Source organism: Rhipicephalus sanguineus, chromosome 5 (assembly GCF_013339695.2).
Source record: "Rhipicephalus sanguineus isolate Rsan-2018 chromosome 5, BIME_Rsan_1.4, whole genome shotgun sequence".
Lineage (NCBI taxonomy): Eukaryota > Metazoa > Arthropoda > Arachnida > Ixodida > Ixodidae > Rhipicephalus > Rhipicephalus sanguineus.
The window spans coordinates 13,465,060-13,492,471 of NC_051180.1; the positions used below are offsets into that span (position 1 = coordinate 13,465,060).

The 27,412-nt window shown below is 46.1% G+C and overlaps 1 protein-coding gene across 1 annotated transcript in view; it reads right to left on the reverse strand.

Annotated features, from left to right (window-relative positions):
• Positions 1-376: 376 nt before the first annotated feature.
• The window catches only part of LOC119393247 (connectin-like), a 41,889-nt gene continuing 14,853 nt past the window's right edge, over positions 377-27,412 (reverse strand). Inside the window, exons 2-3 of the mRNA XM_037660165.2 lie at positions 16,527-17,518; positions 377-1,872 (exon numbers count right to left, since the gene is read on the reverse strand). Of these exons, the coding sequence (XP_037516093.1) occupies positions 1,337-1,872; positions 16,527-17,518 (1,528 nt within the window). The 3' untranslated portion in view covers positions 377-1,336. The remainder of the gene's footprint in view (positions 1,873-16,526; positions 17,519-27,412) is intronic.

Sequence of the window (27,412 nt, forward strand, 5' to 3'; positions counted from 1 at the left end):
TCGGCCAAGCAACATTCCGCCGTAGTCCACGCGATCTCTCTCAATTTCCTCTTTACCTTTATTCCCGTCACAATACGGACGTGAATTTACCCGGTCAACTTGTGTAGGTTGTGTCGCTGCTCCTTGAGTCACTGGCCGAGTATACGAAGGTGCAGTAATCACTAGTCTCACGCTCTCTTTGTTCCTTCAAAGAGTACCCAGAAAGCATCCCATGACGCGTAACAGTCTCACTGCTAACTGCTCACGCGAATTATCGCGACATTGTTTATAACAGATAAATTGAAGTCTTCAAGTGGCAGCGTGATAACAGCATAAACTGTGATAACTGAGCACCAAGGGCGCAATTCATGACAGACAGACAAACCAACTTGTCTTGTTTGGTCTTCTAACTTTATTGATCTGCGAGAAATGCCTTTCTGGGGATGGACTACATACATATCGATTGATTGCCCTACTTAGAGCAGTGGCAGTGGGCGACGTGCGCTGTGAGGAAGGCAGGTATAATAAATTAAGTGGGCACACATGAGTCGGCGTACACATTTTTCTTTAGTTCTGTGCGTGGAGAGTCGCGTTTTGCAGATATAGGGGTGACTTCATTGAGGACTCGGTTTGAAGCATATTACAAGACATCATGGGTACTGTCCGCAACAGCACAACTAGCGAACAAGTGGGAACAGTAATTCCCATGTTTCCGCGCCCCTCTGAACTCATTCATTGGCCTGTTCGAAATTGCCAGTTCTGTTCAAGGTGCGATCATATCTCGATACAAGCGTAATCCGCTCCACTGTGCAGGATACTCTGAGGAGAAAACACCACGCCAGCGATGGCATCACGCTGCTAAGACCCGGTGCGGGCATGCTAACGCATCTTCACATCAGCATGAGCTAGCAACGTGCTGTGTCGATGAAAATAAATACTCGAACCAGATACTTGAAAAAGTACATTCTAACTTGTCACTTGATTCGAATCAGAACTACAAGATACAAGTGGGCAAGAGCGACAAGATTAATATTAATGCATGGATACAAGCTTCCAAGGGACCATGCTGATGCTTTATGCTTCAACAATTACACGAAGAGAAGTCTGCAGGGCCGTATGACAGACGATGCGTATTTGAAGTTTTTGTTTCTCTTCTCCCACTTATGTACAATCTCGAAAACTGCCAAAAAATTTTACCAAAGTTTCAATGTCAGCATCCCACGACTTCAGATGTTCTTATTATTTTTCTTTTTCGGACAGCTTCGATACTGTCAAACAATGGGTCTTTAAGGGCTGCAAAGCTCGCGGCTGAAAAAAAAATAAGCTGACTGCTCTAAACTGCGCGCAAAAGACCTAATCACCTGTAACAGTTACTGGCTATCGCGCACAGTACGAGCAAAAATGACACGAGCGTAGACTCCGCCAGGTGGCAATTGTTTGCTGAACCGATGGCGTTGGTTCTTGTCGAAGACGCCGATGAATCGTTCTCGATCGATTTACGCTGGTTCAGAATTACCTCGACATCGTTCGTCATTGGCGAAACTTCGCCCCGACTTTCATGTTGACTCGGGCGAGTATCGGATGAGAATTCATCAGAGTGACCCAGACCGCCGGTCGCGTCAGCTTCATCGTCGTCGGCAACATGAGGACGACGCTCAGGCGGCAGAGTCGTTGCCTCTTGTCCCAGGGCCGGTCTCTCGTAATCCTCTGCGCACCTCAGTTGTTTTAGGCTTAATCGGACCACCTTGTTGGCAGTCATGTTTGCTGGTGCGGCGGAGACATTTTCGAATTCGCATTTAACGTGGCGCAGTTCGCGACGGAATTTGGCGTTGCGCGTGGCGTTCTCCAGGTGTAGTATCCACGACAGCCGGCAGTCGCAGCTGAACTTGTTGCCTGCGTTGAAAAAAAAAAAGCACGAATAAATTCGCAATTGCCCGGTATCTTGAATAAAGTTTTCACTCACTCACTCACTCACTCACTCACTCACTCACTCACTCACTCACTCACTCACTCACTCACTCACTCACTCACTCACTCACTCACTCACTCACTCACTCACTCACTCGAGAGAGAGAGTCGGCTCATTCACATGCTTGGCTGATTACCTACTATATACGGCCGTTTGTTTGATACCACTTTTCTATACGTAAATTTTTCGATTAAATTTGAGCATAGTCATCACCCGACACCTGGAGCATCAAACCAGATACTTATCCCCTGCTTTTATCTACATTCTAAAGAGTATTCATTGTTCTCCATGTTGTCGCACAATACTGTAAAAGTGCTTCCACCAACAATGAGAGGAAGAAGAGATTCACGTTCGCAAAAAATCGGAAAAACTGTCAACGTGTGCGCACAAACGCACAAACACAAACACCGCGAAACGGCCTTCTCTGGATTGTGCATATTGCCTGAAAGAGTTCACAATTGAGCGAATAAGAAATTCTTGCTTGAAATAAAATACAAGGCGCCTGGCGCTTTTTTAGTCGTCCTCTTGGGTCATAGAAGTTCAGAATATGAAGGTAACGGTTTAATTTAATACCATCAAAATTAACTTTCCCTTGCCCCGTAAGCCCATTAAAACATGTCGCTGTTTTATTTTTTAATCGGGAGTCCTACAGGATAGTATGTACAGTGCTCTATGTGGTCACATATTATTATTATTATTATTATTATTATTATTATTATTATTATTATTATTATTATTATTATTATTATTATTATTATTATTATTATTATTATTGATCTTGACGTTTTTCATAGTGCACAATCATTGTTTTTATCCGAGCTTTGCACTTTTTTGGCATAGTATGGCACAATGTACAAAGTCTTCCCTTCTCCGTCTTTCCGCATAGTTGTATATATGCAATCTAATTTTTTTATTCCCCGTCAATATTTCTCGTGTTGTCTTATTTACTCCTCCCCTTTTGTGTTCATTTCTCTTTGTCTACGTGTTTTTGATCTTTCTATTTCTGAAGACTGTCTGTATTGTATTATTTATTTTTATGGGGTTTTTTTTTTTGCGTGCGCCTGCACAAAGACCTTATGGTTGTTCCTGGGCATGTTAAATAAATGACTGATTATTATTATTTGGTTTGAATACACAGAAAACAGGAATACACAGAGGAAATAGGGAGGGAACAGGCTGACAACAGCCACCTAAAGGGGAACAACGCCTGCCTGCTCCTTCGGGAAGGGGGAAACAATGGAAAGGAAGATAGGGGGGAAAGAAAGAGGAAAGAAAATAGGTAACGAGTACCGTATCGCAAAAAAGCGAGCACAAAAGTTCCTATATTTGTTTTAAAGCATCACAAGAATCAGATTAGGTAAGAAGAGATTACGCAGAGTGTCTTGATATTGGCGTAAGATATTCTCTTCTATGCACTTCAATAGGGTTTCCACTTGGCTTGTTGGTTTTCGATTATGTCACGCACGCTCCGTATGTGTCACTGCATCCTTCCTTATTTGTGTTTCCCGCGCAACAATACGCGCACAGAATTATGCACAGTAAGTCTTTTCATCCCCGAAACGTTGCTCACCGCCAATTTGCACCGTCAGTGAACCGTGTTCTGAATAAACGCCCTTCTCCTGAGTTCTTTCTGGGCAGGTCGGTCCGCATTGCTTTGATCGAGCCATGAATTTCACTCGTACTCTCACAGTGTGGTTTCGTAACTCAGTTTTACGGAAGTAGAACCAACATTTGGTTCTCACTCATGCTGCTTCCCGTGCGTATTTAGAGGAAATAAACAAGAGTTCAACTGTAAATATTCCTTACTCATTTTTTCCGTCATAAAATCTCTGCACTCAGTTTCTTTTTTTTTCCCTCAATCTCAATGGCTCTACGGTTACAAAAAAGAAAAAAAAAATGTCGGATGCCGTAGCAGTAATAACGTTGTTTGAACCTCTCCAGGTAATCTCCCAGACACCTATACGTGCCTTTTTTCGGGCAAAAATTCGCTATAGCTGCCACTAAACGTCAACTCCCGGTTCACTAAATGGGCAAGAATTGAACAACTAAAGTATTCTCCACAATTCAAACGTGTAATATATATATTTCACATGGTATTTTCTTAATCGACCTAAAAGCGGTGGTAATTAGGTAACCGCTCATATCAATTTTAATAATATAAACACGGGAACTGCGCTGTGCTTTCAGAGTTATAAAATCCCATGCCACACGCCACGCAGACAACGCTGTACCAAGTCCAAAGCCCGCGCAGCTATGCTTTACTCATTTCTTCGCCTGCAGTAATAAGCAATTAGTATGGCTGTAGCTTTTACACTACATGCAAACACACTTCATGTAATGTGTATAGTTTATCCCGTTTAATCTATGCAATGACTGTGTACCAACCGACCAACTTAAGGTGTTTACAAGTAAAGGCTTTTCTGGAAGACAACATCGCCGTTTCTCACTCAATCAGGGCTCGAAAGGCCGCCACAGATTGCATTTTTCTTTTGTCCTACTAAACAAACAGCCTTCTATCACTTCATCTGATATATATATATATATATATATATATATATATATATTCCTCTAGCAGCAGAGACCACAAAGTTGAGAACGTGAGTGGCGTGTGTACCGACGCACTTTGGGTCGTCCATCCTGCGGAAGCCAAAGCACTTCGCTAGGCGGCAAGTTTTTGCGTCGAAAAGCGCGCGCGCACCGAGCGAGCCTGAAAGCCGTGCGGTGCGAAGAGCGCGTCGCGCCCGGTGTACCACATAGCGACTAGAGGAACAGGATATTCGCGTCAGCTCGCGGCGTTTTGCCTCGCATCGTCGCAGATGGGCGTTGACGCTGGTTATGGTCACAACGCTGTGGTCAGCCTTGTCGGTCCTTTTTCTTTTTTTCTGGAGGCGTCTGGTCCGTTATTCCGTGCGTCCGCCCGTGTGGACAACGCAAAGTGCCTTCGCGTATGAAAATACATAGCCGAGCTTTCGTTTAGCGCGCTTTGGCCTTTTGTTTTTTTTTTTTCTAAGCCTCAACGTCCTGCTATTCTGAAAGCAATGTGTATGCGTTAAGGACCACCGAAACTTCCGCAGTGCTTTCGGCGAGGTTTTTGTGTCTGTGCTTTTGTATGGTTATACTCAACTATGTTCTAGCCGCAAATGATGTCCACGCAAAACAGCGCCCGCCTTTTAAGTTTTTACGCTCGGAGAAACAGGAAAGCATGTTCAGTGAGAATTGAGAAAAACACGTAGCCCAAAAATGTTCGAATGCGAAGTTTAAGGAAGTCGAGCACAACGCGCGCTCATATACGCATTGGAACGAACGATATTTCGTGCAAAACCAGAACAAAGAGCTCTCTCCTTTCCTTCGTTCTCTCTTATGCACCAATTTACGCTGTCACCGCGTAAAACAGGATGAAGTGACGTCTACTGCGACTGCCTGGCTCTCTCGCTTTAAGATCAATATTTACTGCGTCATTAACTATTCACTCAACATTCCGCAGGTCATGCAGCCTTGATTCGCTTTCAGACATTCATGTAGGCGCACTAGGCGACACGTGCACAAATGTATCTTACTTTGCACAACACAGTCCTCTGGCGCATAGTAGAGTTCAAATCACAGAAAAACTGCATAGAAGTACAATGCAGCGGTTCTGGAGGCAGGTGAAATGACGCCAGTGTAATCCTACTCACTCAAACCACAGGGTTATGAAGAAAAACGATGAGCAACACAGAATCGTGGCAAAGTAGTTATAACATTCGTATTTTCCTTCTTGAAGCTGTTAATCCCTCGCCGTTGAGGCTGCACTGCTGGTTAGCAACTCAACCTATCAATATTGCGAAACAAAGCAAGACATAATTTCAAGCTAGAATTAAAGAGCGGTTGGAAAAGATACGAATAAAGCGAAATGGTGACATGACGTATACACCTGCCTTACTCGTGTATATCGTTTCGGATGGTGGGTATGCTACATAGTTGGGTGCACCACTGCTCGGCACACGGCTGCGTACGGTAAAATCTAAAGCGGGCGCAGGCAGAAGACTTGTAATCGAGCTGGCCTTTCCACCGCTTACACAGAAGCCCACGGTTTACACAGAAGCCATTGAGCGGAGTCATCCCCATACACTTTCGGAAAGAGTGCCTTAGTAGCTCGCTTTCACGTACTCTCTTCTTCATCATTTTATAAATGGCTCACGTTTAGCGCAGTGCACAGAAATTATAGATATTGGCACCGAGTTGGGGCAGTGAACAAAAAGCAGTCAAACCGATGAAGACTAAGTCATTTACCCAGCAAGATAAACGAATTGAAAGAAAGAATGAATGTTGCCCAACAAAAGAAATATGAGCGCTCAACCAGTCGTGTCGTGCGCGCAATCTCGTCTGAACATTCTAAAACAATCATGAAGGTTCTCAGGCATTCCGGCGCGGCCTACGCCGAGCGGTGGGAACACGTGTAGCAGTTTTGTGAGTGAAGTCCAGTCACCTGAAAGTAAAGAAACAAGCGCGCGTGGCAACGCTGAGTGTGCGCCATCCACGAGGCACATTTGCATTCGTGACATGCCTGGTGTCCCCTTGCCGAGTGCGCAGATTCAGTGGCGTTTGCTTCCTACCAATACTTTTTTTTCTTTTCCTTCGTGGAGCGGCCTAATTTCTGGGTTTTTACGTGATAAAGTCAGAATATAATTACGAGGCGTGCACGCCGCAGTGAGGGAGTCCGGATCAGTTTGGACCACCTGGGCTTCCTTAACGTGCACCTAATACGCGGGTGTTCTTGCATTTTGTCCCCTTCGACCGGTAATCGAAGCCACGACCTCGAGCTTAGCAGAGCGACACCACCGTCAGTGTGGAGCAACTTTACTCCTCGATTTACGTTGCTCTTTACATAATCACGACGAGGCGAAGATAAGAATTTGAATTCCTAATGTCCTGAGAGTTGCGAGCACACAAACGTGGATGCACCTGAAACGAATGCCAGGATCTGCGCAACAAGAGATCATACACGTGCACGCAAGAGAAAGGCACCAACCGTTCAAACAGGCAGTGGTAGCGGTATCGAAATACAGTTCCTTTCTTATGCCAGTAATCTGCAGAAGACGAAGGAGCCCAAGGAAGCTGGTAGATGGTAATACACAAAAGCGAGTTGCGACTCCCGCGTTCGCAAAGGAACCGCAAACGTGAGGCCGGCAGTTTAAGGCGATGGCTTACGCTGGCTCCGGACGAACACCTTAGCTTTGCTAACTCTTCGCTGTCAGCCATCGTCAGCAGAGTCAAGGGCCCGAAAGAAGCCACGTCACTGAAAATCGGGCAGTCATTCTACACACCCACACATTTGTGAAAAGACTTCTTTAACTGATATGACGTGTGAATAGACAATAGATGCCTGCCAGTTTCTTAACACAGAAATCGCACAAAACTCACGTACAAGACACGCGCTAGTTGCGATGGCAACCGGACCTATCGAGTCAACGGTGCCCTAGCACAGCCGGACGAATACAGCCAGCAAGCGCGAGCGGTAACTAGAAGCGTCGGTAGTAGGACGTGTTCTTCGTGGTTGCGGCAAGCGCCTGGCTACAAATCGGGCCAGCTGTATGCGACACGGACACACCAGAAGCCATTTGATTGATCGTATCGAGGCATATTCGTCTGGGCCGACAACGCCGCAGGGATACAACTGCGAAGACGGTAATGCACTTTCCCCACCAACACGAGAAACCTGTGCCAGATAGCAGCATGTAGGACGCAAAGGTAATAACACCATGCGTAGCAATAAAAATTTAATCTGATCCGTACGATGGCTGCAGCAATCGAAGCATGTTTTCCTTTGGTTCGCGTGCGTATTTTGAAAGCGGACACCTCCCTTGTGTTTTTCGCCCGTTTTCGTAGTCGGTGGTAAGAATGTCACCGCCGGGCGTGTGTAATTACAATAGCGCCTTCGACGAGAACGTATTGTTTACAACCTCGTGAGTCATAGATACGCCATTCGCCGCTGCAAAATAAATATATCGTGAAACTTATTTAACCGCCACTACTGTGGTGGAGGTTATAAAAATATGTGATAGGCGTTGCAACTCTACCGTTATATCATCAGGCTTAACAGTTATGCGTGTATTATAATAACCGGGCCGGCAAGCGCGTCCTGTTCCGCGAGAGCTGTGGAGTGTATGAAGGTTTAGACGCTAGCTGAGATGAAGCACTAAAAAAAAAGGAGGGGGGGGGGGGGCTGCATTTTCGATGGAGGCGAAAATGTTTGAGGCCCGTGTACTTAGATTTAGGTGCACGCTAAAGAACCGCAGGTGGTCGAAATTTCCGGAGCCCTTCACTACGGCGTCTCTCATAATCATATCGTGGTATTGGGACGTTAAACCCCAGATATTATTATTATTATTATTATTATTATTATTATTATTATTATTATTATTATTATTATTATTATTATTATTATTATTATTATTATTATTATTATTATTATTATTATTATTATTAAAAAAGAGGGTGGGTGGAGCCTTGCTTTTTTACCACCGCTCGCTTTCTCTCTTGCTCCTGAAGGAATGGGCTCCAGCATCGCGATAGATGTACGAGTAAGGGTTGCGTTGTCTGCGGAATTGTCTTAACGAAACATTAGCGCTGCTTAAATGTCTACTGCAACGACTATAATACGTCAAGCGCATCATTTAAGTGATAAAGCGAACAACTTTTAGGGGCGAAGCTCCTTAAGGCGGCACCCGTTCGTCCCTCGTAGTCGTAGTCGTAGTGCGTAACCAGTCTTCCGCTTTGACCTCCAAGGTGGTGCCGGTGGGAGATTTTTCCTTTGCGTTGTTGAACAATAAAAAATTCGCAGCGGTAGCTAAAAGCCGACTTCTTCTGTCTCTCATTCCCATTAGCAGCCATTCTTTACCTCTAAGGTAGTGCCTGGTGAGATTTCTCCTGTGCGTGATTAAACAATAAAAATTTTGTTCAAAACGCCGTTGATTGATGAAATAAACCAACGAAAGACGCCAGATGTTTTGTAAAAGCAAAACGGAAGAACGCCAGATGTTTCTAAAGCAAAACGAATAGACGCCAGCTGCTTAACGAAAGACGCCAGATGTTTTCTAAAGCAATGGTTTTCTAAACAATGAAAATTCACAGCGTACATGTAAAATTAAAGTGAGCTGCAAGTCGTCATAACTCATCGAGCCTTTAGTATAAACGCGCCCGATCTCACGTCGGTGATGATGTACTGGGCAGAATTCAGGGAAGATTCACGGTTTACCGATGAACCTCCGCAGCTTCGCCCAGTCATCATCATTCACTCCGTGGATATGCTGTGATTTTTTAGCAACGTGCGGACTCGGTTACGTTGGCAATCATCGTTGATAAGATCTCCACAATCTTTGTTTTCTTTATTTCATCGAGAGTTCGTCTGGACACTAATTTGCAGACGGATGGTCAGTAGAAGATTAGCAATATCGTAGTCGCACGAGTAGTTTCTAACAATTAACTTTTAACCTCGATCAAATATCTTGCCGTTCTTCCCGTCTCCGGCTATTCGCTGGGCTCCACAAAACAAACACGGCAACGCGTAGTTGGCAACACCTGCTAAGCAGTCAATCTGCCAACAACATCAGATGTGCCGACGCCTTTTAATCAAACATTAGTCATATTGTCCACGCACACTTGCAAAGGAATCGGAACGTGAGCCCATACCGAAAGATGACCTCGGCAGCTATAGATTCGATTACGACCTACGCTACTCGCTACCTACGCATATCGAAGGGGCTGCAGCTATCGCGGAGCCGTCACGGTTGAACAGCTGCCACAAAACCAACTGATATGAAGGGAATAAAGGTTCCTGGCTTCACAGAGCCCTCCGACGTTTGTTTTATTGCTCATTCCTGTCGTCGTGATCTTCGACATCAGACCCTCCCCTCCGCAATTGCTTATAGAACTCCCGTTGTCTCCGGGGAGTCGAGTCACAGTGTGCGTGAAATCGCAAGCCTTGTGAAAGATACGACGCGCGGAAATGCTACTTCGGGGAATGAAAGCGTGCGAGGACGCACATGCGCACACTCGAACTCCTAGCGCGTATGTGCCACATAAAGTGGGTTAGCTCCACTGCTGGTCCTCTAAAAATGTGGAAGAGAACACAAGGCGGCAAACACCAGTTGAGATTTCTGGGCAGAGGTAGCCAATAATATAAAAAATAATGTAATCAACCATGACAGGGGTGGGTTATTTCCAGTTATCATGCGAAACACGATTTTTCGGGGCTGCTGTAGAGCAAATTACATATGTCTTATGTACGTTGGAAAGTGGTCAAAATTTTCAAGGCTTCACTGCACTACAAGCTCGCTATGTGGCAAAGCGAAGCACACTGTATAGCGGTGAAGCGTACTTTTTGAGCAGCGAAGCCTATTAAATGTTTTAAGAAGACGTAGGCTTCCAAAGCAACGTCAAGCGGCGCCACTGCTGTTATCACAATTGGGGGCATCCACGGCCACAACACTGACGCCCCCGCTTCCGCGCACGCGTAGAGCTCTCGGATTGCATCTGTGGTGCGTCACAATCTAAGTATTACTGACCAGCAGTGCTCTGGGCTGAATGAGGAGCGCATGCGCGCACGTGTCCTTGCCGCCGCCGCTGGCAAATCCGGCGACAAACCGCCTTCGCGGGCAGCGTTTTCCCCCCAGTAACGCATAGCTTAGCCGCGCGAACGTCGCGCCCAAACTTGAGCTTGGTTTTCCTATAGTAAAGAGGCTTAGCATGTGTTTCTCAATTATACACATGCACACGCACCGTGACAGGAGTAACTCCGACACGTCTATTAACGGTGGCCTTCAGAGCTCTTTCTGACGTGATCATGCTAGTTCGATTACTTGTGCCTTTGCGCTCCCTGGTTATGCAACAGCGTAACAGAATTTAGTATGAGAAGAATACAGCGCTAAAAGACTGGGCGAAGGAAAGAACACAGACCACGTAATCATGAATAAACCCGCCCAAATTCGGACCGCGTTGTAGAATTCAGTATACCCGTTTTTTTTTATTTAATTACATGCGCATGCGCGCACCCTCTTCGATCGTAGTAAAAGCACCGACAAGTGGTGCATCGACAGGCTTTCGAAACTGTTTCCCGATGTGTTTGCGTCTATTTAATTTTGGCCAAGTGTAACGCATCTTTATAAATAAATAAATAAATAAATAAATAAATAAATAAATAAATAAATAAATAAATAAATAAATAAATAAATAAATAAATAAATAAATAAATAAATGTGTATAAGCTGATGAGCGCATCCCATTTTGAGATATTGAGTCGTGTGAGTACACTCAAGATGATAGTCGTGCGACTGAGCTTTTCTTGCCCAGTCTTATTGAAATGCTCGCTGAGCCACCCCGTTACAAGTTTGCGTCGATTATAGTTGTTTACGAGTTAGAATAGTGAAAGGATGCAAAGACGAACAGGCACGCAACGCTCCGTGGAAAGGCGCACTTCCTCGGCACAATGCGGCGCGAAACCCAACAGGCAGCTGTCATGAAGTATCCTCGGCATGCAGTACTCTGCCACAGAACGTGGAATAATCAACGTGAAATAAACGGCTTCTTCTCACGCAATACGGCGTCTTCTTGCTACTACAAGCCACGAATAGCCGCTCTCAACGCCCTTCATCGGCACGGGAACGCAGCTCACCGCCGTTCAAGTGTTCCATTGCTCTCAGCCCAACTGCAAAGCTTGCAGGCTCGCGTGCGGGCTAGCTATGCCTCATATTGATTCCTGTCAGACAACCCCGGCGTTGCAATGACAAGCTCTCTCGTAACAAAAACAAGGGCGTTAAAGAAAGTACTAAAATCGGCGCGCACCGCAGCCGCAAGTGTATGCGGGAAGGTTTGGCCGCGTAGGAGTCGTGCTCTGCTGAGAAGTTGACGACCCAGGGCGCCGTTGCAACCGGCACCGCCTTCCGTACCCTGGTTGACGGGTACAGACATGCGAGCTCACAACCAGGAGGCAACGAGCTGCTTCGCTGTACACGAGAACACACTGCCTTCCACCGCACACGCAGTGGTCTTGGTTTTGTGTGTCCTTTGATTGCGCGTACGAGTGCTCGCTTTCTTTCTTTCGCTGCGGTCGAAAAGGGCAACACGCTTCGCAGATTCGAAGCGTACCATATCGCCCTTCGCTTGACGTCGTAGACACGCTAGCCTTGCAATGATGAAATCACTGTCCTGAAAATTTGTATTCACTTTCGTGTTCCCTAAAATAAGTGGAGGTACATAAAAGGAAAGGGGGGGGGGGGGGAGGGTAATTAGAAAGCACGAAGAAGAATAGCTCAGCATTAAAAATTTTGGTATTTATACGGAAAGTACTTTCGAGATTTTGTGAAGTTTCTCACGTTTTTATGTTTATTCAAAATTTAGGGGAGCTTCTGTGGTTTCAAAGCGGCACGAAAACTCGCAATAATGAATTCCCCAGCAAAAAAGTACATATTCCCTATGATTCAAATGCTATTCGTACCAACCATGACAAACATCATCAAAGAACAAAGATGGTTTCCTATGCGGCAGCTTTTCTGCACCATAAGGACGTTAGGTCTTGCTCTGATAGCTTCCTAGTAGAGTGGCACGAGAGATTCGATTCTTTCTTTTTTTTTTCTGGTAGACATGCATACGTGACAGTTAATAAGACCGAAACGTATATAACGGTGCTGCCTTCCCTAAACGCGACTTGTCTCGGCTTGAGACAGGTCATCTGGCCCAGCGAATGCGAAACGGCTGCATGTCCTAAGACCGTTCTGGCGCTTAGTATCTGAGGGACACGTACTACACGTGTCAGCTTCCCTGGTATTTTGGAAACGTGGCAGCCCTCGTGCCTTCCTCCTCTCGCGGTGACGTTGATCGATGCATGATGCAGCCTCTTCCTACGACTCCCACGTGCGCACGCGCCGTGAAGGAGACGCGTGCATTCGCATCGACAGCTGTTCGACAACGGTTCGCATTTGCGGTCGCGTCCTCCACGGCTGTGTATACATTTCGGCTACTTTTACACGACTGCCTTCGCCAAATCTCTTTCTCGCATCGTAATCATAGCTGTTTTCGTAGACAAACAACTCAGCGCCGTTCTCACATAATGCGAACGTATATCTCGATTTTACGTCGAACAGGATGAGGTCACGGCTGATGCGCCTTCCCTGCATGCTTCGCGTAAACTTCGCAAACTGATGGTTGGCGTCCATCTTACGGATGATTCCGGTACGCCGCCTGACCTACATCTGTTTATCTTACGGAATTAGGTCAGAAAACATTCAGCCTCGAATAAGTGCATCTGCGTAGAAATTTAACACCAGCATACGTATCTATGCACATGAACAGAAACACTCATGCCACGTGCCTCGTATTATTCTTCCTAGTCAATGCGAATATTCATTAGTGAACATCTTTCTGGGACTTTTTAAAAGCTTTCTGAAATCAGTGATTACGATCAAGAATTCCGTGAATATAATAACTTGCTCTACTGATACAAGCGGAAGATTCAAATATAGGAAAGCTGAATATACATGCATTAGGCACGAATGTTCATAGGCGTGCGCTGGTTTCTCTGTTAGGGGGGGGGGAGTTTCACCGACCCCCCCCCCCCCCCCCCCCCTTGTTGCTCGAGTCCGAAAGAAAACGAGCCCCGCCATGTATACATATATGAAAACGAAGCGATGACGTGCTTCTCACAAAGGCCTGCAATTGGTCCCCGGCTTTCCGGGGACAAAGGTTGGAAGTAAACAGTTCATTGAATGCAACATTCTCGGTCACCGTTATCGTCAACAAGCATGAGTAGCCATAACCCTGCGTGTGAAAGAAATGTCGTGAAAGGCCTGACTGAGTAAAGGTGCGGGGCAGAATTGGCGCCCCCCTTCAGTAATTAGGAGAGGCGCCCCCCCCCCTGCCCCCTCGTGCGCACGCCTATGCAAATGTTATAATTTTTGGTGCCATCATCAGATTTGAGTAAACATTTCGAACAAATTCTAAGCTTCTGAGTTAGTTAATTCTTATCTCTTGGTTATTTTTCAGATTGAGCCAACATTTCGGACACATACAGTGTAGTAGGAATTTGTCAATTCAGGAGGCAGAAATATAGTTTTTAATATAAACAGCCGCTACGCCTTTAAAATGTCCTAGTTCGTTGCGGTACTTCTAGAGACATGAGCATCTGCTGAAACACAACCCGCCAGCTCTGAATTATGCGTGGGGTGGTCTCAAAAAGATTTTGACACAGCCGAGCACAGATGGGACCTATGTAAACTTTTGAAAGCCTGTCTTGGACGTTGCGCCGGTGGTAGCCGTTGTACCAGCAACGGAAGACGCATAGACAATGCACTAGCAACATACTAAAGAAATAACAAAGAACAACTTGAAGCTGATAGCGAGAAGAATACCGCAAAACACAAGAGGAATAAAATATCACCCCTGTGAAACAACAAAAAAAAAGAGAAAGGATGCGGAGGGAGACCCCCCCCCCCACACACACACACACACGGGACGGAGAACCACGCTGTTGCGTTTGTTTATTTTTGGTAGCATACACGGACCAGTGTACATCACTTCGAAACAGGGGTCGGTGTAAACAGCTGCGCGGAGAAGGGAGCGATCCTCTCACTCAGGCAGTGAAAGGAAGCGGCGAGATGTACCCGGCTGAATGCGGCTTCGCCCTTGTCGCGCAGCGCGGCCGCCTGCTCGTCCGTATACAGCATTCGGCAATAATGAGCCAAAGCGACAAGAAGGGCCGAGAGGGGAGCGCCCTTCCTTTACCCAGCCGCCGGCCGGCCGGCCGTTTACTCGCCAGACGCAGATTCTTCGGTCCCCATTTGTACACAGAAACCTGACGCCGACGATGGAGATAAAGAAGAAGACCGTCTCTTGCTAATACAGAAAGCAATGGAGCATCGGATGCGGTGCCATTGCTTGCTCTATTCGCTAGCGACCGAAGGGACATGGTAAGTTGTATGCTAAAGACAGCGCAGCAACGTCGCTTCTTCGACCGTTATCTTTTCTTGCTCTTCTACACCGGCGGGTGCGACAGTAGCCGATCTGTCGACGTGGGAACTAGCCGCTGCTTTGGCGGACAGCGCGCTTGGCGGCCGCTGCGCCATCTCAGCGGGAGGTTTTGCGCGAAGGCGACCTGAGGTGTGTGTGTGTGTGTCTCATGTCAGGAGAGGAAGGAAGAGGGGGATCAGTTAGTGTACTCTCTCCCCACTCTCGTCTGAATCCCTTTGCTCTGTAGGGCGCCTCAAGGTCAACAGCGGCAAGCGGGGCGGCTGGCAGCGATCGCCTTTACGTGTCGGTGCAGCATGACCTCGCGCACAGAATTTCCGTATGCCTGACGGTACGTGCCCGCTGTAACGTGATAATCATAGCGATATGAACGCTGGTATGTTGCATTAGCTTCTATAGCCAGGAAGGAGCGTGTCCTCATTTAAGCTGCAAAGCACCGACGGTATGTGCAGATGTTGGTTTAGGGCTATAATGACAAATTTTCTTTAGGTGTGATGCGCCTCTTAATGTTGATTTGTGCGCAATTCGACTATTGTGAACTGAATTTTGACCAGCCTCCGAGACCAATAATTCTTAAAGGTATTATATAAATACGGATACACATCCACGTATACATCCGCGCGCGTGCACGCTCAAGGCACCCATAAGTCCATGTCATATGTATTCGCGTTACTCTTATTAAACAGCGAAGCAGGACGCTCACACAATAAGCTTAAACGCTGATGAACACAAAGTCTGCTGCACATGATCAGTTAACAGCGGCCAACATGTAACAGTGCCCGAAAGAAGGTACGCAGCAAAAAAATCGCTGTCGTTCTGTTATTTGGCGATCACGAATAACAATCTCACTTGAATTGTCATATTCACGCTGGCGGACGTTTACTGTCTAAATTTGTTTACTCTGCAATAATTTCGATATTAAACAGTTGAATTCTTCTTTTTATGCAACTATCAGGTGTATTCATGCGTTCTTCCACGGGCCCTTTGACCAAAGGTGCTTCTCCTCACTTCTATTTACTATACCTCACCTTGCGTTTCATGTGTCTACGTTGAGCAAGTACCTAAATACCATGAGCACGGTTGACACAGCGCTCTGCTACCGTGAACTATATAGCTTGACAAGCCGGTTCACCATGGTGCTTGCCGAATGCCAGCCAGGGTGCCATCAAAAATGCTTCTGTACTTGGGCACAGAACAACGACAACCTCGGATAGACAAAACCTAATGAAGGGACCAGGGGGCAGCGCTAGAACGAATACAAAGGATGGGATGAAGACAGGGCATGCGCTGTCTTCTTTATGAACCCAAACCAACTCGCCCACCTATCTGTGATTCTGCAAGACAAAACCTCTTTGCAGCTTCTCTACTACCGCACCCGTCAAAGTCAACAGCCCTAGTTTGGACATAATACTCTAGCGGACATCTTGAAAAGAAAGGCGCAAGATGCTTCACCAACTAGCCCCTCATCAAGTGCTTCTTAGCACTTCTAAGTGCTAAGTGCTTCTTAGCACCACTAAGCAACCGTCACTGTTCTCGTTCAGTGTCCAAGGCTGCCCATAAGGGCAAAGAAGGGAACACCCACCGGTGAGGCTCATGTCGAAGGACTCGGCGTCTATCTTCGCCAGGTCCTGGATCGTCCTCCAGGTAAGCGTGAGCAGCTGGTTCTGCGACAGGTCCACGGACACCAGGTTGGGAGCCCCTCGGAACATGTGCGCGGGAAGCACGCGCAGTCGGTTGTACGACATGTAGAGCACCGTCAGTTGCGGCAGCCCTTCGAAGGCCAGCGGGTCGACTTCGGAGAGCTCGTTGTACTTGAGGTCCAGCTCAGCCAATTGGGGCATGCCGCTGAAGACGCGAGCCTCGAGGCGCGTCAGCTTGTTGCGGAACAGGTCAAGCCTCGCCACGCGCCGAAGACCCCGGAAGCTTTGCTCGCTCAGCTTCTGGATCACGTTGTCGCTCAGCTCCAACTCGCGAAGGGCGCCCAGGTCTTCGAACGCGCCGTCGTCCACCAACTCCAGCTGGTTGCGCTCGAGGAACAGCTGCGTCAGGGAGGGCAGGTTCTTGAGGGAGCCGGCCCGCAGCCTTATCAGCTTGTTGTCGGCGAGCTCGAGCTTCTTGAGGCGGGGAAGGTCCGCGATGGCGTCGGCATCCAAGCTGGTGATCTCGTTTGAATCCAGTGAGAGGACGGCGAGCCGCGATAGGTTGTGGAACGCGTGTGGCTTGAGATCCCCGAGCTCCGCTTGAGAGACCTTTAGCCGCTCTAGATCCGGCGTGTGGCGCAGCGCCTGCGTTGGGACGAATCCGAGCCTGTACTCGCCTCCGAAGGCATTGAAGGCTAATGCGGTAATGGCAGGCTGCCGCTTAAATGATTCGAAGACGATATGATCGGGTGGCAGCTTCCGGCCCACGTAGCACGTAACGTCGGTCACTTCCTCTGCGAGGTCGGAGGTGTCACAACGACAGTACATGGGTTGGTCTATAAGGTTGCACAGGTCGGGCACTAGCTCCTCGGGAGTGACGTAACGTATGAAGGCCGTGAAGCAGACAGCGGCCAAGAGCGAAATCTGCGGATACCTGCGTTGAAAACACGACAAAAAAATACCACAAGGTCAAAGAAATAGGCCTTAACAAATTGGTCCGGTATACTATTTCGAAAAGTGCACGCTCGCTTGAAGACAAAGTAACGGAATTCAGTTGCAGTGCATGCTGGTGACTACTTATCGAAAGCGAACGAAAGTCCGTTGGTTACGATGTGTGCACGCGAAACGTTTGTCATTGTAGAATGTTGTTTTAAAGGTTTGCGCGCCTTTGCGGTGAAGCAAAGAGTGCAAAATCATGGAACGCAGGCTGCAACTCCTGTAAACATAATACGCATGTCATGTATCATATGATCATGCTTGTTACAGAGTCAGAACACAACGACACAATATTGCTTTAGTATAGACGAAACCCCGTTTGACGGGAAGTCTGACGCATTGTTTGCGACTGCTGCTGGCGCTCGGTGTTCCTTCGTGCGTCGCAATACCTCTCGGTAACAATTTCATACGTGCTCTCCACGAAGTTTTATCGCTTTTCAGCGAAACAGCATTACACCTTCTTCAGACGATTATATTACATCTTGTAATTATGGAAGGTTGGGTATAATTGGCTTAAAATAATAATAATTGCTGGGGTCCAACGTCCCAACACCACGATATGTTTATGACGGACGTCATAGCGGAGGGCTCCAGAAATTTCGACCAGCGGGGGTTCTTTAACGTGCCCCTAAATCTAAGTACACGGGCCTCAAGCATTTTTCGCCTCCATCGAAAATGCGGCCGCCGTGGCCGGTATTCGATCCCGCGACCTTCGGGTCAGCAGTCGAGCACCATATCCGCTAGACCACCGGTGGCTGGAATTGGTTTAACATAATAGTGCTATTCACTTGAATTGTTTCTTTGCATAGTCGAGCTGCACTTCCTTGGAAACAGAGTTTTGAAAGGGTAGCTGACAAGTGATAAATGTTTATCGACAAAAGGGATAAGAAAATTCGCGGTAGTGGAAGGAAGCATAGAAGAACCGCTTCCCAAGTCATAATGGACCCGCCGTACGATAGCTTAGCACGTAAGGTGTCGCGCTGATGAGCTCTAGTGCTGGGGTACGACTCCCGGCCACGGTGGCCACATTTCGGTGGGGGCGAAATGCAAAGAACACCCGCATGCATATATTTCGGTGCACGTTAAAAGGTGGTCGAAATTAATGCGTAGTGCCCCGCTACGGCCTGCCTCATAATCGTACATTGTAGTAATTATTAAAGTCATAACGTACAGGGAACCGAAAGCATGCATTTACAATTCCATGACCGCAGGTTTCACCTCTTTTCTACAGTTTGGTTAACTGGGTGCCGCCAGTTAGAAGCACGATGGTATGCCTATACTCCGTTTCATACATCAAGTGCAACGCTGTGGAAGCTATGCAGGAAGTTCGGTCAGCAAAGTGTATAACTCCGCGCGTCTCGTGGTCGGTTTTTGTCGTTGTAGATGCTTACGCGAGCCGAGCACGAGCCTCCGCGCGACGCGTCGCGATGGCGCTCAAATGAAACAACAAAAAAAGAAAACAACAAGACGCTAAGCGATCCAGACGTATGATAACAGCCGTATAACAGGGTTTCATTATTTCTAAGGCTCAAAAGATCTTTATTTACTACTCAGCCTAAGAAAGAAAACAAAAATCAATTCTGGGTGGTAAAAACATTGAACTATTTCTCATTGCGAACGCATCTGTTGCGAGAAGTCTCGCTAGCCTCCACAGCGTTGCACCTGATGTGTGAAACGGAGTATAGACCGCTCGGTAAATAAACATATTCGTGGGGCTCGGCTCGCGCTGTACGCAGTTGGGTTTTGTTTTTCATTATTTTTGTTCGTGCCTCGCAGTCACGAACGGCAAGTAGCGTTCCGAAAACGCAGAAAGAAGCCATGAAACAGGCAACTATTGAGACGCTATTTTGCGTTTAGATGTGACCCAGTGAAAAAAAGAAAAAAAAATTTGAAGACAACGAGGCGAATACATACATTTTTAAACCTAAACTCGCATATCCAGACTAGGCGTCATAGGAAAACATTTCGGCAGGGGCAGTTCGCAGACGAGATAAATAATAGAACCACAGGGTCGGTTCTTACCCCTGAGGGTGAGCGTGTTCGCTGTACTGTTCGCGCGGAAATTGCACCCGGAACCTCGAAAAGGCGCCTACGACAAGAAACCTTAACAACAGCCCGAAAATGGGAGGCTGTGAACGGCAATGACGACTGGATTCTGGAAGAAGTAAAATGAGGAGTAAGCGGCTGTCGCTTTTCTTCTTTCTCAAAGGAACGCATTTTGGTAGGCGCAGAAATTCTCCCGCAGCGATGCGATCAGACTGCGCGTTCGTGGTGCTCCCGTATTGAAGCTTTGTCTTGGAGCTCGCGTATCGTTTTTCAAAAGTATAACTAAGCCTGCCTATGCCATTGGAAGCGAAGCACGAGCAACGTTTGCTTGGCACCTTCCATACAAGGCATTCAAAGTCAACTTTAAGCATTTCCTGGAACGAATAAAATAAAGAGGAACGTCCTGTGAGAGAGGCGAGCAAGTTCCGTTTTTGTTAACGCGAATGGCAATTTAGGTCTAGTCGCTCGAGGCTCAGTGCACTTTTAAGGCCAACACGAACAGACGAATAGCAAGAGAGCGTGAGCTGTCATCATTGGTTAGCTTTCATTGCAGCGGATGTGGATGTTTTTTCCCACTAAAGCGCGATGCAAGGCCCGCGTTACAGTACTGAAGCATTTCGTCAACATTCCCTTTGAAATGCTCAGCGGCAACTCGGGCCTTGCTGCTACGACGCGAGGCTTCGCTTTGTTGCACTTTGTCCTTACATATAATAATAATGAAACTTAGATGTACGGCTACATTTAAGACCGACAAAAAGTACCCGCCGTGGTGGTCCAATGGTTATGGTGCTCGACTGCTGACCCGAAGGTCGCGGGATCAAATCACGGCTACATTTCGAGGGAGGCGAAATGCTAGAGGCCCGTACTTAGATTTAGCTGCACGTTAAAGAACAACAAATGGTCAATATTTCCAGAGCTTTCCACTACGGCGTCCCGCACAATCATATTTTTTATTTACCGAAACAAAAGTGAGAAATATTCGCCAAATTTGACCAAACGCACGTGACGAAAACAAATTCTGGTTCAGAAATCGTGACTGATGGATTCCATTACATCACGGCCCACCAAGTTGGATTCGTGCACCGTTTCACAGCTTCTTACGCTTTGTGCGTTAAACAAATGTGTTCGTATACGTGTGACGTGTCAACTATGTTGCACTGTGTGTGTGAGAGAGAGATGCAAGAGGAAAAGGCAGGGAGGTTTCGCCATTGGCTGCGATGGCGAGGGCAAGAATGCGCCGGGAGGGTCCATATAATAATTGTTATCGCAACAACACTGTTCAATGCCCAAACGCGTCGATGACACTGCAATTATATCTACACATACCGCAGACTTAACAAAGTTGATCCAGTGCTCACGGAACGTAGATCCATTCTATGAAACAGTCATCATTGAACAATTTGCTGGTTTTAGAGAAGCCGGAAGCAAAATAGCTGCCAACACATCGAATCGCATTCGACTATGTGAGCGATAAGAGGTGTAGAGGTGTACAGATTAAATCTTCTACCCACCGTATTTTTTATTTATTTATTTATTTATTTATTTATGTATTTATTTATTTATTTATTTATTTATTTATTTATTTATTTATTTATTTATTTATTTATTTATTTATAGCTATTTGCTTTACTCTTCTCGATAACTCGAAAATGGTTGTCGATTCCAAGAAAAACTGATAATGACACGGTAGATCTTCACCGAATAGCCAACGTCCATTATCCGAACCTAAAGCGATGATAAATATTCTTTTTTTTTACGTTTCAAATGTATGAACTGATCTCCAATTAAGGCTTGACTTGTGGGAGGCGACAGTCGTATTGTTTCCGGCTCAGCTATTGATTCTAGCAAAGCCGTTCACCTATTGTGTTCTGACATATATGCCGATTCTATAGTACATTACCCCCCTAAAGTATTTCAGTCACATCTCTTATTTAAAGTTCAAAAAAAAAGAAAAAAACACATCGTGTCTGTCCTACACCGTGTCCTTCCCTGCTTGTGTTGGTCTTCCTTGAAACTGCTAATTTAGTTAGGCTGGTGCCAGCACTTAGACGTTGATCTCAGAAATCATAAGAGGAGCCTCGGTATATGAGATGCCTGCACTCCAACGCGAGCGCACTGAGCTCCAAGTAAAGTATCCTTGTCCTCAGGACGGGAAGTGCATGCGTGAGCCCGCCTCCGGTTAACTTGCATAGAGAAGAAATTAAATGTCTCGACAGTTATCTCTCGCGTACACCCGCACGTGTGCCTGATTCACAGGTGGCGCTACCATACCTGAGCATGCGCAGATAAGTTTCGTCGTTCCCTTCTCCTATATCCGTGTTTGCAGTCCACCTACTTCCATGACGAATACTTACCAACTAGCTCAACTTTATTCCGTTCTAAGAAAACGATTTACTATCGCGCACGGCAGTAGCGTAGCCAAATATTTTTTGGGGGGAAAGGGGGGGGGGGGGGGGGGCGGCTCAACCATACTTTATGTTTGTTCATGCGTACGTTTGTATGTGTCCCTGTATACAAACGTACAAAATTGGAAAATTCCGGGAGGGAGGGGGTCTGAACCCTCCCAACAATACCCCCCCCCCCCCCCCGCCTTCTGGCTACGCCAGTGGCGCATGGCTATCACTGAGCCGTTTCATTGCGCGAGGGCGGTTCACTAAGCAATTGGTGCAAATCTCGCTGGAACATCATGAGGTCAGGATTCCACGTCGACCACGCAAATCCTCGTTAGCTGTGTAGAAGAGAGCTCATAAACAGGAGTAAAATTGGTGCAGCGCTATAGGCCAGGCCTAACAGGCTAGGCGCCTGATAGTCTATTAGCGCTGCACCTATTGTGCTTCTGTAATGAACCAACTAGCTCAGCAACATGTCTTGGTGAATCAGAAACAGAACAGGGATGAAAGGCCGGGAGGGTAACTGGAAGGGGAAATCTGATATGATAGCCTACAATTAGAGACAGAGGAGGGGCAGCTTGGAACAGGCGGTAAAGGCTCGAGAGATAAAGACGGAGGGCGAACACGTCATAACAATCGATCTTTATTGCAACTGATTTGTGCGCCGAAGGAACTTCTGCAGTTTTTAACGACAGCAGAGCGGTACAAACGACGGTAACCCGCCGCGGTGGTCTAGTAGTTATAGTGCTTGACTGCTGATTCGAAGGTCGTGGGATCGAATCCTGGTCGTGGCGGCTGCATTTCGATGGAGGCAATATGCTTGGGGCCCGTGTACTCGGATATAGGTGCACGTTAAAGAACCCCAATTGGGCAAAATTTTTTGGAGTCCCCCACTACGGCGTCCCTCGTGACCATATCGTCGTAAAACCCCAGATATTATTATTAATATTACTTATTGCGCAGTGTCGCTAGAGATAAAAGAAATGCTCTGGGCTTGATAATGCGTCGCCAGTCAGACTTCAGCCGAATAATCAAGACGTACTATGAAGCAGTTTCATTGTAGTAAGCGCAGTCTCTACGGGGCGATAACTGAAGACATTTAGTATACGAAAGCGCGTAGCGAGCAACGTCACAGCGTGGCCGACGGAAATACCAAGCCTCGTTACTGCTGCCAATAGACAGGAGTAACGACGAGGAGCTTAGTGAAGTATCCGGATTATAAGTATGTCGGAGGCTGTTCATGCATGCTCTGATCATTAAGTGTAATGATAAAACTCCAGCGCAGCTCCTAAACGTTTCCCTTCTCTCGGTTTTTAACGAGGCAGTTCCAAATAAATAATTGTCGTTCTGGTGGTGTAAGTTATCTGTATAGTAGCGCGATTGCACGAGCAGAAATGCGTTCGATATTTTCGTGGAATCAAGAGAAATAGAGGACGTAAGTGGCACGCGCTACTCGTGAGATACTGCGAAATACCCATCAGAATATTTCGGTACTGAAGTCGATAAATGTTCTTGTGCAGGCACAGTTCTTCAAGACAAAAATGCGGCTCCACTTCGGTGCTTACAGCAATAATTCGTAGAAATGAGAGGCGTTCACATGTTTAAGGTGTTAATCACTATACCTGTTATTCAGGCGAAGCTTGTATTGACTGACCTGTGTAGCTGTGGTGTTCCAAAAAACCCTCCTCACCCACAGCTGGCGCGCGCGCACCCAAGAAAGAAAGAAAAAAAGAAATCCTGCGCTAATGTCGTTCTTGTGTAAGTCTTGGTGTAGTTCTAAATCCTGCGATAAATGCAGCTCCACTACCGTGAAACCTGAGGAAGTGCGTAGCACGGGCAACCCAGTGATTCCCTTGGCGCGTGCCACCGCCTCGTCAATGGCGCGCTTGCCGAGGCAGTGGCGCCCTCTCTTGCGCGGCGCGGGTAACAGCCGCACGCTCCAGAAGCGTTTTTCGTGGTTTTAGGCAAATTGTTTCTATTAATTCTTGGTTATTTCTGTAGTTTATAATACTTTAGACCTTGTTCTTACACTGGTTTTGAGCATTGTCAGTCTTGTTTTAAGCCTGTATTGACCACTGCGTGACCATGCGACATGAGGCGGTGGATGAAGCGACAAGCCGGGCCACTAAAGTTCTACGCACTTAATAATAAATAAAACAAAATAAATTTTCTTTCCGGGGCTGGGGTGTGAACCCCGGTCCCCGCGGTTCGAAAGCGATTGCCTTAAACATTAGGCCACGCGCCCTTTTTTCTTTATTTACTGCCTTTATCCAATTCAAACAGAGACATAAGACACGCGCCCATGCTTGTTCAATGTCAACTGCACTGAAGCGTATAAATGCGTTCTACCGATGATGAAAAAAAAAAAAGTGGAAAGGAGTACACTTGCTGCGGGCGCTTCATTGAAATATTTCGTGTTGACGGGGTAAAAGCGATCTGCTGGACAGCGCGTAAGGTCGATATCGGGAATTGCACATTTTCACGACTTCAAGAAACTTGCATTCCTAAACCGCGTTTCCGTGATCGCGTGATCGTCCTTCCGTTTTGCCGTTTTGCCGTTTTACTGGCTGACGAACGCTGGAAAGAACAGAAAGAAAGAAAGAAAGAAAGAAAGAAAGAAAGAAAGAAAGAAAGAAAGAAAGAAAGAAAGAAAGAAAGAAAGAAAGAAAGAAAGAAAGAAAGAAAGAAAGAAAGAAAGAAAGAAAGAAAGAAAGAAAGAAAGAAAGAAAGAAAGAAAGAAAGAAAAGCAGTACGTCAGGCACGCCTACGCCAAGCTTCGCTTGCCCCCATTTCCCCGATTGGGGAAGGGCTCCTGAATCTTTTTAAGAGTTAGCTATTTTCGTGAGCACGGCAACGTTTAGTCACTGCTGATGAGCACGTTATTCGTGCATATTGACCATGGTTGTAAAGAGTTTAAACCCGGAACTGTGAATATCTTTCCAGACTCTGTGAATCGTTTTTTTTATTCGTAAAACCTGAGCTATTTTCCATAAACAAAGCTTTTTGCTTTTTTCCTTACTCGCTTCTCTCGGACGTAAACTAGCCTCAATTTACTAACATTTAGAAGCGTTAGAAACGGCGGTATGCGAGTAAAACTATAGTAAGAATTTTAACTATAGCACGAATAGTTGTGTCTGCAATGCTCTGTGACGTTTAATGAAGCAAAAGCAAGATTTTTATTTTTCAAGACGCCACCTGGGCACTCAGTGCCCTCATTAGTGTAAGTGCGAGTGCGTCCATTTGGAAGGAAGAAGAAATTCCTCGTGCCCGCTTATACGGATGGCGCCGGATTAAGCTTCAAGATTCGTACGTAATGCTTAATACTTCCGGAAGAACAAAAATTGTTGCGAATGGCGAGAAAGCGTTTCTTTTTTCTAGCTGCTACGCAAGTTTAGTTCGCTTAAAAGAGCGCTTTCTCGTAAGCTTAAGAGGCGATTTGGGAAGTCTTGTTACTCATTTCTTGCAACAATTACTGACCATGGAGGCCGGGAAGTAAGGCATACAATAGTGAAGAAGGAAAATGAAAGTGTTTTAATTCATTGTTCCTCTGAATATACGACTGGTTGTGCTTTGTTTCTGATACCGAAGCCACACTGTACTTTTTTTCTCTCTGCAACAAGTGAAATTGCGTGCTCTAACTAATGGATGCCATTACGGATAGCGTTGCGCTATTAACTAATTTATTTCGCTTATGAAGTTGGTTTCACATATGCGATCAATTTACCTGCCACATGCTGCCACGCGTCGGGCTTGTGGGCCTCGTCAAGCTGTCCCTTCGCAGCTTCTAGCCCAGTTGTCGAGGCAGCAAAGGAAAGAATTGAAAACCCAGAAATGTGAGTACCGTTCGTGTATGCGTCGCTAAAAACTGGAGAGTCCATGGGAGCTGAGTTTAGTTTCGTGTTTAAGCAAATGTAGCTCAGTAAAGCTCATTTATTTTATTCGAAATCAAATCAGAGGAAGTTTTGCAGCGCCCGTTCCGTCTTCTTGTGTTTCTTCTTGTGTGAATATCCTTCATTGCAACAGAAATTTGGAGAACGCTTGAGCTTCGCCTTCAAGAGTAAAACGCGATAGCGTAATCGGGCCCCGTGCGCATCGCCTTCTCAACTGCTAGCCTCGTTTCGGTTTTTGGTGGATGCCTCAATTGTGCCACAAGGAAACGAACGTCTGTGTGCGTAACATTGGCCTTTCAAACTACCCTAGAATGTCTACTCCAAGTACAGTTGTTAAATGCCTACTACGCCATAATCCTTCCTTTTGCGAATCAGCGAAGGGCCCACAACGCGTCCGTAAGCAACACGCGAAGCTACACAGCTGCTCACTTTGTTGATGCTTTTGCTGATGACAATGATTAAATATGTCTGAGAGCTTTCTAATGGGTGGGCCTTTAAAACACCCGTCCGTTGCGCAATTCACATGTTTTGTCGCCGGGCGTTATTCTACGCTTCTGCCACGCACTATTACGTGCGTTAAGGAGACCCTCTCACAGCATCACATTCATATAGTGTTCTTTTCCGAAGCAGTTTCGAGCAATGGCGTGGCTCTGTGGTAGAGCACCTGCTTGCCCGCAGAATGCCTGGGTTCGATTCTCACTCGAACCGAAGATTTTTATTATTTATTTTATTTGCATCTTTCTTGATTTTTCGTTCACGGACAACGCTGATATTTCGCTCACAACCACCGATGCTGACACCGACGCCGACACCGGAATTTCTGCGAAACGAGCTCTGTAACCTTATCACGTTAATATGTCCGTTAGCAAACGGAAACTTGCACAGCAACACGTTCTTCTGCATTATTGCTAAAATAGCTTCGTTTCATAAATCACTTACTAAAAGCTTTCACATGAAGCAACCAATTCCAGCTAGCTTATTAGTAAAAGTAACACTAAATTTTCACCTGACTCAAATTTTTTAATGCATGTAGTTATAGTATAGTTAAGAAAAACTGACATCTTCATTCAAGAGACAGAAAACTATAGAATGCTTTACTTTGTTTCCTCAAGTCTTCACAATCATTTTGCGCATTTAAAGAAGAGCTGAACGATCACTTCGTATATAACCAAGCTTACATTCCTCACTATAATATTTTGTAACATTTTTATGTATTGTATTATTCTTTGTTTATGAAACTGCAATTAAGCGCTTGACTTTACGTTTGATTTACTGACCTTTCTGTAGAGATTCTTATCATGCTACAGTGATTATTTTCTTTTTTTTATTTTTACCGGTAATGTTCTTTTTAGTTTGCAGTTTTATTCTGATGTCATGACTTTTCGTTATTATTAACGGAGGGCCCAGCTTTAGCTTGTGTCTTTAGGACCTCTCGCGGACAGTCTCTGTTATTTGTAAGCCTACGTTAACAAATAACAAACTGAATCTGAAATGAACGGATTATTT